This window comes from Dermochelys coriacea, chromosome 1, assembly GCF_009764565.3.
Source record: "Dermochelys coriacea isolate rDerCor1 chromosome 1, rDerCor1.pri.v4, whole genome shotgun sequence".
NCBI lineage: Eukaryota > Metazoa > Chordata > Testudines > Dermochelyidae > Dermochelys > Dermochelys coriacea.
The window spans coordinates 68,002,799-68,015,444 of NC_050068.2; the positions used below are offsets into that span (position 1 = coordinate 68,002,799).

Consider the following 12,646-nt stretch of genomic DNA (forward strand, 5'->3'; position numbering starts at 1 on the left):
GCAGTCACAATGCCAAAGGCGGCACATTCATCTGCTCATAGCAAGCCTGAGTACAGGCGATTAGCCAGGACGAGATTCTTTGGGATGACACACATTGCCCTCTCATCCATTCTGCTATTGCTACAAAGAGTTGCGTGAATTTGTGGATGGGCTTAGTCTTCAATGTAAAAGGAGAGGGCCTGCCTAACATCCAATGTATGAAGCAGATGTTCCTCAGCGGATTTGTGAGGCTTTAGAAAGAAGACAGGTTAAAAAATGACTTGGTTGCTGTAGAATTGTGACACCTTTGGTGAGAAAGGTGAGATGGGGGCACAGCTGAAGCTTGTCTGTAGCTCATGAAAGCTTATGCTCAAATAAATTTGTTAGTTTCTAAGGTGCCACAAGTACTCCTTTTCTTTTTTACTGTGGAAGGAAGTTTCAACCAAAGGGCCTTGATCGCAGAGACTCTTCTGGCCAAAGTGATAGCTACCAGGAAGACAACCTTCCAGGAGAGAAGCAGTGGGGAGCACACAGCTAACGGCTTGAAACAGGGTGCCATGAGCTTTGACAGGGCCATTTTTAAGTCTCATGGAGGGGGTAATCTCGTGAAACTGAGCATAGAGTCTTTTGAGCCCCCCTTGAGGAAACCATCATTTCACATGAGAACACCATTCTGCTGTTCACTGGAAAGTGGAAGGCTGAAATGGCTGATAAATGAGTCTAAATAGATGAGAGCACCAGACCTTGCTGCTTTAGGTGAAGCAGATAGTCCAAGATAGACTGCAGAGAAGATTGGAACGTAGAGATTCTATTCAAAGGTTCAACAAGAGAAACATATACACTTGGCCAAGTAGGTAGCCCTGAAGGAAGGCTTTCTACTATTTAGCAAGCCCTGTCAAACCTGATCCAAGTAGGCCTGTTCCTAGGGGTCAGCCACACAGCATCCATGCAGTCCAGCGCAGGAAGGCAAGGTTCAGCTGAAGCAACTTGCTGTGGTCTTGTGAGATCAAGTCTGGGCAGAGTGGGAGTGCAAGTTGCGCTGCCACTGAGAGGTCCAGAAGTGTGCTGAACCAGAGCTGGCATAGCCACGCTGCTGCTATCAGGATAACCCTTGCCTTGTCCCATTTGATTTTTAAGAGAACATAGTGAACCAAGGAGATCAAAGAAAAGGCATACAGTAGATGGTCTGCTCATGAGAGCAGGAAGGCATCAGAGAGGGAGCCCATGTTGTACCCACACGATGAACAGAGCTAATGGTATTTTCTGTTCTGCCTGGGGGCAAACAGGTCTACATGGGGAAGCCCTACCTCTGGAAGATGACACTGATGACTTCCGGGTGAAAAGACCTCTCATGGTGAGAGGAAAAGACTCTGTTGAGGTGATCTGCTAATATGTTTCGGGCTCCGGGGAGATGCGTCACCTCAAAGTGAATGGAGTGATTCATGCAGAAGTCCCACAGCTGCAAGCTTCCTGGCACAAGGCCAGAGATCAAGTCCTTCCCCGCTTGTTGATATAAAACATGGATGCAGTGTTGTCTGTCAAGACCTGCACCACTTTGCTCGAGATCTGGGGAAGAAACACTCGGCAAGTGTACTGCCCTGAGTTCCCTGACACTTATAAGTAGGGAGAGTTTTTCTTGGGACCATAGGCCCTGGGTCCTGAAATTGCTGAGGTGAGCTGTTTACCTTTGGTCCGATGCATCCAAGACGATGGTTGAGGGGAAGCAAAGGATACCTCTTCCATTACCCAACCTGGGTCTTTCCACCAGATCAAGGAAAGAAGGACCAGAAGCAGGACTGAGAGTACTAAGTGTAAATGGTGTTTGCTTGGGAGTAGACTGATGCCAGCCACATGTGGAGGGATCCCACACAAAGCCTTGCATACTGTACCACATAAGTACATCTTTTTTCTTGTGGGTAGCACTTTGACTGCCCCTTCCTGTCCCGCTCATTTGCTACCAAGACTACCAGGAAACCCAGGAAGGGGTGCGAATAAAGATACTTGAATCTGCTTGACAGTTCATAGTCTTCCTTCTCTGCCCTCTTTAGGGAGAGGGAGGGGAGAGAAGATGGGGTTTCCACAGCATTTTCACTGGCCACATCACTACTTTGCTGATGGGCAAAGCCACTCTAGAGGGCACCGCTGCCACCGTGATGTTGATCAGACTGTGTGCAGACTCCTTAAGCTCCTCAATCTCCAGACCCAGGTTTGCAGTGACTCTTCAGGAAATCCTGGTTGGCCCTGAAATCATCCTGAAGGAGCAGGTTACTGGGTCCTGCCATCACCTCACCTGGGAATAATGAAGAGGAGGCTTGTAGTGGAGGGACAGTACCCTCCTTTTCCTCTGCTTCCACCATGTCTTTTGAGACCACATCCCAGAAAGTGGCACCAGGGTCAGTATCAGAATCAAGGTCCGGTACGTCTATCTGAAGCCACTGAGTGTGTGGTGGGAAGCAGGGGAGGTACTGGGAGAAACCCCCCAAGGCTTCCAATATAGTCACTGCATTAGCCAGTGGTGATGGCCAGTACCAAAGTCTGGTGGAGTGTAGGCTGGATACTGGTGTTAAGGTTTTGGTGAGGTGGAGATAGCCCTTTGGACTCCCAAGAGGATTCTTCCCTTGACAACCATGATGGAGCATTACCCCCTTCTGCCACCATGTGGTGCTGGGGGTCCAAGGACAGGCACAGGTCAGTGACTGCTGTGCTAGGATCATGGAAGGCTTGCTTCTAAACAGTGTAGAGGTGATCAGTACTGGGAAGGAGCTCAGCACTTCCTGCTCTCTCCTGTCACCAGCCATCTTGGTTGCTGGGGGTATTTGTGGGGTTGGCATAATTGGGAGGGCCAGCAGGTCCTTTGCTGCTTGGAACACTTCCAGTGTTGAAGGAGGTGGCTGACACCTGGTACCACAGCTGCTTCCGGGAGTCAGCAGTGGGTCTCGAACTGAACTCGGCACTCTAGATGAAATCGGCAGCACCATCAATGGCTCGGCACGGGTCTAAGTTGCCATTCCTCTACTTGTCCCTTTCCTGTCACAGTGTACTGATTCTTATGCTTCTTCCTTAGCACCAGAAACAGGGAACAGCGCAAGGAAGAGCATGTTGCAGGGGAAGCACTCCACACAAATGTCGAAGTGCTCAGCGCCAATTCAGAACGGCTCAGTTCCGAGACTGGTCTGAGGGCTGCCTCCATGAGAATGGCCTTCAGCTGAATGTCCGTCTCTTCTAGTGCGTGGTCTGAAGTCCCCGCAGATCTGGCACTTATTTTTAACATGAGATTCCCCCAGGCACTTTAGACATGTAGGGTACAAGTCACTCACTGGCATCAGCTTCTCACAAAAGTCACACAGCTTGAAGCCTGGGAACGGGAGCATGCCCAGCCCCTGGGACAAAAAGTCCCTCAGGCAAAAAGTCCCTCGACACCAGGAACAACTATTTACACTACTATATATGCTAACTCTAACTAAGAACTATATATACTAAGTATATACTAAGAATGAACAGAGAAAATTTCTAAACACTGAGAAAGGGGCCCTGCCGCAGGAAGAAGAATCGTTTCAGCAACCATCACAGGCAGTAAGAAGGAACGGAGAGGGTGAAGGCCTGGCAGCACCCCTTATACCAGCAAATATGTGCATGGCTCCCGAAGGTGCTACAGGCGGCCCTACAGGTACCACTAACGGAAAATTCTCCGGCAACAGTGCACGCAGGGAACACACACCTAGCATGGAATGTACATGAGCAAGCACTCTAAGAAATATATTTCCCTGACTTCCTACATGTACATCTTACCCAAGGAGCTGTGCTTCTAGTCAACGTTTAGATTCTTTTCCTTTTACTCCTCACTATAAAACATTGGGAAATCTTTTGGTCATATGTTCTTACTATCTAAATGTTAAATGTGCAGCAGTTATATGCACATTATCTCCTTTAAAATCTGGATTTACTCTTTGTCATCTTTTAAAATCTGTTTACTTTTGGAAATTGAAAAATTATTAGTAAGTGTTCTCATTCAGCTAGAGGTTATCTTTCACTGCAGGATACCCATTGCTGAAGGTTCAGCAAAATAAATCGCATGAGGAATAATTTCCTGTGGTAGGATAAAGATCAGTGATGAATGCCAAATCTACCAGTAGATTTCTTACCCTTTGTGGTTAATTATTCAGGAAATATGTGACAAGAAAAGTAAAACCCAAATGAAATATAAAGAACTGGTTTAATTATCAAAAGCCTAGGCACAAAACAGGGATCAACTGGGAGTTCATGCAGCTAATTAAAGTTATACTACAATTCTTTTTAATAAAGATTTATGGCACACAAACAAAAGAAACTGATAGTAAACTATGTTCTGAAAATGGGTTAATTTTTCTTTTTTAAAAACCTCACATTGTATTAAGGTCTGAAAAGTATTAAATGAAGTATGCTTGTTTCACTAGTGACATTATGGTATAGAAAAATGTTATTTAATATTGTCCTTTACCTTGCATTTAAAAGCCTGTAATTCTGCTTCCAGCGCATTGATTTTTTCTTCTTTTTTCTGCAGTAGGGACTGAGTCTCCTGATGGACTATAAATTCTTTTTCAAACTGTAAGAGAAAAAAAAAAATATGAGACCATAGCAGATATCAATACTGCTATGTTACTTAAGAAAATGGTAATATTTCCTTAATCTTTCAACACAAAATCAATAGCTTTCTTACCAGTTAACTCTTACTTGAATATGTTAATCCTCAAGTGAAAAACCATAGCAATTACTAGTGCCAAGAAGAGAGGGAGCACTTTGCAAATTTCATCCAAACATATCAATCAGTTTACCACAGTATCATGTGTGTTTTAATGTATGAAATGTGATGCTTTAACCCAGCAGATTACAGTAAGAGTTTTGATGTCCAGGCGTCAAACTAATACTTTAGTTAGATTATACAAGTATTTGGTTAAAAGGACTTTTCTACAAGGTAAAAAATATCTTCAAAGATCAGTTTGGGAATACCATCATACCAAAACTTAAAGTTGTTTATGGGGATACACTATTCAAGTATGTGGTGTAAATGAAGAAGTCTGACTTAAATCTGAGAGTTATAATATATTCTGTTTAGACTATAAAACGTGTCAATTTTTATTCTCAATCTCTCAGTCTATTCTACTGGGTAAAAAGTTTATAACATACAACTCTAGTCATATATAAAAAACTTCAATTTCTCACTATGTGAAGTTAGAGTTGTTGTTTACAACTTAAAATAAAATTCTACCAAGTATTTGTAAATAGGGTCAGAATGCGGTAACTAACGTGGCACTAGATCCCTGCCTTCTACTGCACATGACACACAACATTTTTTCACTAAACAAACGAACATCGTTACTGAAAAATAAAAATATGTTGTGATACATTTGCAGTAACGAAAAAATACATTTGCAGTAACAAAATTTATATAGTAATCAAGTAAACCCTCTTTCTGATTAGATAATTTCAAAATTACTTACTTTCCTGGAAAGTTCTGAAGTTCTCTCCTCAAATTCTTCTATTTTTGCTTTATCTACACAAACATCTAAAACCAAAGTTATAAGGTTCTTAAGTTATACACCATTTAAAGTTTTTGTTTTTTAAAAACACACAAACGTATTTCCACAAAAGAATCATTTCTAAAGATTGCTCTCACCTATTAAATGACTGAAATTTACATCTAACTTTTTACGATAGGTGAAATCTGGGTCTGTTCCACTTCGATGTAATACTATCTGGGACACACATTCTTCAATTAATTTGAAATATTGAGGTCTAAAGAAAGAAAGAGAAAGAAAACATTTGACAATGTTTTTACTTGTCAGTGCATACTTATATTAGTGTCATAAATCAACGGTATTTCAAAAAGAATACATTAGTGGCCAAAGCATTTAGAATGACTTAGCTTCGATTCATAGAACTAGAGTTTTAAATTCCAACAATTTCACAGTATTTCACCATTCAAGGACAAATACAGCTAAACCAGTGGGTCTCAAACTTTTTAATGCTTCACGGATCAAATCCCACACAAATACGATTTCATTTAAAATAACGCAATATCTGACACCTATAGCAACCGGATACGTTCCTCACATTTTCATGTAAGCAGTTTTAACTTTAAACGCAACTGATTTTTTCCCCTTTAAAAAGGCCCACCCTTGTTTCGCTCTTCATTTTCTCTCCTCCCACCTGTAAATTCTGTACTAACCCTTCCATCACCTAGCCCTGCATATATATATTCCAGCCTACTAGCCCCTTCCTTCCTCACATGCACTCTGCAGCTTTTTTCCTCTTCTCCTGCATGCACTCTTCCACTGCCTGGTTCTCCTTTCCCTCTACTTGCCTACTATGAATCACAGAGCTAAGGGATGTAAATGTTGGCCAGCAGTGGAACTTGTGCAGAAAAGAGTCTTCCTCTTGGGAAAGTATGACCAGCAGCCAAGACGACACCTTCTCTTTGTGGCAACGGCATGGATCTCAATAATCTACCTTTCACCTTATTATGGCGATGCGGATGACCCCATGCAACAAAAAAAGCAGCTACAACTTATTTAAAGCTGTTATACATTTCAAAATTTCCTATCAAATTTAAGTTTTGTTCTTAAATATCAGGATGGGGTACTCTCTAGTCATACCTAGTATTCTTAAAGTGAGGGCAGGCTAGAAACACTGCAATAAGTGGTTACTAACCTATTCTGTAGCTGTTGTTCTTTGAGATGTGCTGCACATATCCATTCCATGTTAGGAATGTACATGCCCAGTGTACTGAAGCCAATTTTTTTTTCCTATAGTGGTACCCAAAGGTGTAGTGCATGCACCCTGAGTCTGCTTGTATTTCCAGCTGAGGGTATAAAGGGCAGAGCCATCCCAACCCCACATGAACTACAATGAACTAAATTCCGAAGCGGCGTGGAAGGAGAGTTGGTCATGAAATGGACATGTGCAATGTATCTCAAACACCCACCATTGCAAAACAGGTAAATAAACACCCATCCCCCTGTTAAAGTGATTACATGTTAAGTGACTGCTAAGTAATTCAGAAGGTAGTCAAGGCTCAGGGTCTATCAGAAAAGGGACTGTATAACACTCTCTCCAAATCTACCAACATCTCTAGAAGCTTCAGAGATAGCTTAATGTCTGGTAAAACATACATACAGATGACCACGTTGTTGGCCTGCATCCATCAGAAGCTGGGAATGTTTCTCAAAAACACTAAAAGTTCCTTGAGCTTTGTAGAACATGGAGAGAGCTTTGTGAGAGAAGTGGTCTAAGTAATGTCAAACACTTAGGAGAAAATCTACAAGTTCCATTTTGTTTTTGCACTTTGCCATCTTGTTTCTAAATAGTTGTGGTTTGTCCACCATGTTGGTGCCCTTCTTCTTGAGACTATTGAGGTCTTTTTTCCTCTGAGGCGGGAAAAGAGCAAGGGTAACATGGTATGTGATCTCCCTAGTAACAAGAGAACATAAAAGACTGCTACACTTGAGAGAAGGGACTGTCCTTCCTTCCTGGTGGCAACATAGTGCATGTCCTAGCCAAGACTTCGATGGATCTACAGAAGATCACAGAAAAAGATCCAAACTCCTGTTCCAGTTACCTGTTCCTGATTGATTCCTGTCTTACCTGTGTTCGAGAATCCTGTTGTACCTAGTCCATGAAATCCATTGTCGTGGGTCCATTCCTCTGAACCTGGTGCAGTATGTCTGTACCTCACCTGTGGTAAACTCCCTTGTCTTGTGGGTTTGGGACCTTGACTTCATGTCAGTTTGTTAAGCCAATCTGTACCTGAATACCCTTTATGTACTGTTTTATTTGGGGGTCCTAGCAGTTACTGTTTAAAGTCTTGTTAAATAAATCAGTCTGTAGTTTTATTGCCGATGATATATGCGAGTTGGGGGAACGAATCTGCTGGGTGGGGCTTTAAGGTGTGGAAACTAGGGCACGTCCAGTTAACCACTGGCAAGATATAAACAGCACTGATATGCAATAGACGAAATTCTTTATGAGAAAAAACGAGGAGTCCTTGTGACACCTTAGAGACTAAAATTTATTTGGGCATAAGCTTTCGCGGGCTAGAACCCACTTCATCAGATGCATGGAGTGGAAAATATCGGAGCAGATACTCACCAGAAACTACACAGCACACAACAAAAACACCAACCCAGGAACCAAACCCTGAAACAAAGCCTAGTGCCAACTCTGTCCACATATCTATTCAAGGGACATCATCATAGACCTAATCACATCAGCCACACCATCAGGGCTCATTCACCTGCATATCTACAATGTAATATATGCCATCATGTACATGGCAGAGGGGCATTGCTGGCACATTGGCCAAACCGGACAGTCTCTACGCAAAAGAATAAATAGACACAAATCTGACATCAGGAATCATAACATTCAAAAACCAGTAGGAGAAAACTTCAATTTTTCTGGTCACCCGATAACAGACCTAAAAGTGGCAATTCTTCAACCAAAAAAACTTCAAAAACAGACTCCAACGTGAAGCTGCAGAACTGGAATTAATTTGCAAACTGGATACCATCAGATTAGGCCTGAATAAACACGGAGTCGTTGGGTCATTACAAAACCTAAACCTAATTTCCCCAATACTAAATTCTCCCTACTGTTACTCACACCTTCTTCTCAGCTGTCTGTAACAGGCCGCTCTCATTACCACTTCAAAAAAGTTATTTTTCCTCCCTTGATATCCTTGCTGTTAACTGATTTATCTTGTTAGACTGACCTCACACTTGGTAAGGCAAACCCCACCCTTCAATGGTTTTTTTTTTACCTGCTCCTATATTTTCCACTTCATGCATCTGATGAAGTGGGTTCTAGTCCACAAAAATTAAGCCCAAATAAATTTGTTTGTCAGTCTCTAAGACAGAGGTGGGCAAACTATGGCCCACGGGCCATATCTGGCCAGCGGGACCTTCCTGCCCAGCCCCTGAGCTCATGGCCCAGAAGGCTAACCCCCAGATCCTCCCCTGCTGTTCCCCCTCCCCCGCAGCCTCAGTGCACCACATCACCGATGCAATGTTCTGGGCAGACGGGCAGCGCAGTTGCAGAGCCGCGGCCTGACCCAGTGATCCAGGCATGGCGGCTGTAGCACCGTAAGCCACCGGTGCTCCAGGCAGCACGGTAAGGGGGGTGGGGGGGTTGGATAGAGGACAGATGAGTTCGGAGGTGTGGTAAGGGGTGTAGATAGGGCTCAAGGCAGTCAGAGGGTGGGGAAAGGGGGGTTGGATGGGGCAAGGGTCCCGGGTGCAGTCAGGAATAAGAAAGGGGGTTGGATGGGGCGGCAGGGGGCAGTCAGAGGTAGGGGGTTGGGGGTGGTCAGGGAACAGGGGGTGGTGGATGGGGCAGAAGTCCCAGGGTGGCCATCAGGGGAAGGGGAACAGGGGGGTTGGATAGAGGCAGGAGTCCCGGGGGAGCCGTCAAGGGGAGAGAAACGGGGGGGATCGGACAGCAGGCAGGGGTCGGGCCACACCTTGCTGTTTGGGGGGGGAAGACAGCCTCCCCTAACTGGCCCTCCATACAATTTTGGAAACCCAATATGGCCGTCAGGCCAAAAAGTTTGCCCGCCCCTGCTCTAAGGTGCCACAAGGACTACTTGTTTTTGCTGATACAGACGAACACAGCTACCACTCTGAGCTTTGTGAGGAAACTGCATCCCACTTCATTTTGCCCATAAAGAACACAAACATTTGAAAAGACACTAATGGCTTAGTCCTGTCTAAACAGAAAGGGCTCTATGCACACTCAAGGTGTAGAGCATCTCTTCATCGCTGAGTAGGTGGCTTGGGAAAAAAAGGATGATAAGCAAATCACTTAGTAGTACTGAATATCTAAAACAATCTTTTGTGGGGCTGAGAGGAAATGCCCTTATTAAAAAAAAAATGTGCAGGAGGAGTCTACTACAAGAGCTTGCAGCTCCCCCACCCTTCTGAACCAGGTGATTATCACCAGGACACTTTGTCAGAGAGAACTAAACAGGGGATGCAGTCAGCACCTCAAAGGGTGGACCTATCAGAAATGATTCAATTAAAAATCATGTCCCAGGTGCTATAGGGTCCATTACTAGTAAGAAGAGGATCTATAACTATCAAAAACCTAATCATGTTATTAGAAACCATTAGGAAACGGACTACAGCCAAGTGAACTCTCAGCAAACTAACTGACAGACCCTGTTTTTTCAAGAAGAGCCAATGCTCCAGAAGGTCTTGGGGCTGGTCTAGACAGCAATACATAATGGCTTGGTTCTCTCAATGTAGAGGGTTAGCACACTCCTGACATCCAGGGAGTGTCACCTACGTTCCCCCTCAGACTTACGAAGCTTTGGGAAGAATACAGGTAAAAAGTAAGTCCTGGCTTGTATGAAATTGAAAAAACCACCTTGGGCAGAAAAACCAGATGTGGCCACAGCTGGACCCTGTCCTTGAAAAAGCACTATATAGGGCAGCTCTCAGGTAAGTGCCCTAATCTCGAAGACCCTTCAGGCAGAAACTATCGCCACCAGGAATGACATCTTCCAGGAGAGCAGAAGGAGGGAACAGGATGCCAAAGGCTTGAAAGGAGCTCTCATGAGCCACACAAGCACCAGATTCAGGTCCCACAGCGGAACGGGGTCCCGGACCTGGGGGTAGAGTCTCTCTAGACCTTTCAAGAACCAGACCATCATGTTATGAGTGAAGACCGACCTGCCCTGGAACAGAGGGTGAAAATCTGATAGGGCTACCAAGTGGACCTTAATTGATGGAAGGGACAAGCCCTAGAGCTTGAGATGCATAAGGTAGTCCAGTATTGACTGCAGCAAGGCCTGCTCAAGGCTAACTCCTTGGGCTGAGACCCAGCACATGAATCGTTGCCATTTGGCCAAGTAGATTGTTCTAGCGGAGCATTTTCTACTACCCAGTAGGACCTGTTGAATGTGGTCCAAGCATTCCTGCTCTTCAGCAGTTAACTATGCAGCAACCAAACTATTAGGTGCAGCGCTGCTAGATACGGGTGCAGGAGCCTGCCATGATTCTGAGACAAGAAATTCAGCCAGAGGGACAGCTGCATCGGGGTCGTCACCAACAGGTCCATGAGCATGTCAAACCAGTGTTGGTGAGGCTAAGCTAGGGCTATCAAAATCACCTTGGCCTTATCCTGCTTGATCTTCATGAGCACTCTGTGAAGCAATGGCACTGATGGGAAAGCGTACATCAGAGCCTCCAACCACAGGAATAAGAAGCTGTCCGACAAGGAGCCCCTGTCAATTCCCTGAAATGAGCAGAACAGGTGAGACATTTCCTGTTCTGACGACTTGCGAACAAGTCCCTGTGGGGAGAGTCCCACTTTCAGAAGATCCCGCTGACCCCCTCGGAGTGGAGTGAACATTTGTGTCGAGATGAAAAGGCTCTGCTGAGGAGATCTGCTAATACGTTCCTGTTTCTGAGAAGGTGCACTTCCATGAGATGAATGGCATGCTGCACACAAAAATCCCAGAGCGGAGGGCTTCCTGGAAGAGAACCGATGACCTGGCTCTGCCTTGCTTGTCGATATAAAACATCGTGGCGGTGCTGTCCATCAGGATTTGAACCACTTTGCCTAGTAAGGCAGACAGGCCAAGTGACCTTTATGTGGAGGGAGCAGTCAATCCCCGAGCAGCGGCCTTGTGTACCGAGCTCACCCAGGTGGACTCCCCAGCCCAGGTCCGAGGTGTTGGAAACCAGAGTTAGCGACAGGGGCTAGTGCCGCAAAGGCAATTCCCTGCAATACCAACCCAGAGTTCAACCACCACTCCAGGAATGACAGGATGTGATCCAGCACCCTGACTACCCAATCTAGATTGTGTCTGTTGGGGAGGTAGACTGAAACCAACCTACTCCTGGAGGAGCCAGGCATGACGGACCACGCAAGGACAGCCAGCCATGTGGCTAGGAACTTTAGGCAAGTAGGTGCAGTGGTGAGCAGGTGGCCCCTTACATGGGAGATCACTTCTGACATGGCTTGGAAATAGGTCTCCCGAAGGAAAGCTCTGGCTCGTGAGGAGTCGAAGACTGCTCCAATCAACTCTATTCCTTGCACTGGTATTAGGGTTGATTTATTTTCGTTTCATAATAGGCCCAGGTTGCGACAGGTGGAACACACCAGATCGAACCTGTTCTGCACTTGATCCTGCGATCTTTGATGAGCCAATCATTGAGATAGACCTGGACCCCATGACATCTCAAGTAAATGGCTACTAGGACCATGCATTTTGTAAATGGCACTGGCCCAACATAAAACAGAGCAACTGTCTGTGTCCTTGGAAGATTGAGATACAAAAATAAGCATCTTTCAAGTCGAGAGCGGCGTACCAGTCTCCCGGGTCCAGGGAGGGAATGATGGAGGCCAGTGAAACCATGCACAACTTCAACTTCTTGAGGTACTTGTTGAGTCGCCATACGTCCAGAACGGGTCTTAAGCCCTCTTTTGCTTTCGGGATTTGGAAATAGTGGGAGTAGAAACCTTTCCCCCTCAGTTTCTGAGGGATCTCCTCCACCACCCCCAGTGGTAGAAGGTTGTCTACTTCAAAGTAGCCTGCGACCAGGCTGAATGATAGGAATGGAGACGGTTGAGGAAAAGATGGGGCAGATCCAGAGAGTTGACTAGGGCGCACAGTCAAAACGCATACTTC

At 45.1% G+C, this 12,646-nt stretch overlaps 1 protein-coding gene across 3 annotated transcripts in view; it reads right to left on the reverse strand.

The window, feature by feature from the left end:
* DIAPH3 (diaphanous related formin 3) overlaps positions 1-12,646 on the reverse strand; it is a 504,954-nt gene that overhangs the window by 373,822 nt on the left and 118,486 nt on the right. For 2 of the 3 annotated variants that reach the window (XM_043504572.1, XM_038385982.2), the window contains 3 exons: positions 5,633-5,751; positions 5,457-5,521; positions 4,457-4,561 (listed from right to left, as the gene is read on the reverse strand). In XM_043504572.1, coding sequence (XP_043360507.1) covers positions 4,457-4,561; positions 5,457-5,521; positions 5,633-5,751 — 289 coding nt within the window. The remainder of the gene's footprint in view (positions 1-4,456; positions 4,562-5,456; positions 5,522-5,632; positions 5,752-12,646) is intronic. The other variant, XM_043504573.1, reaches the window with a different exon arrangement.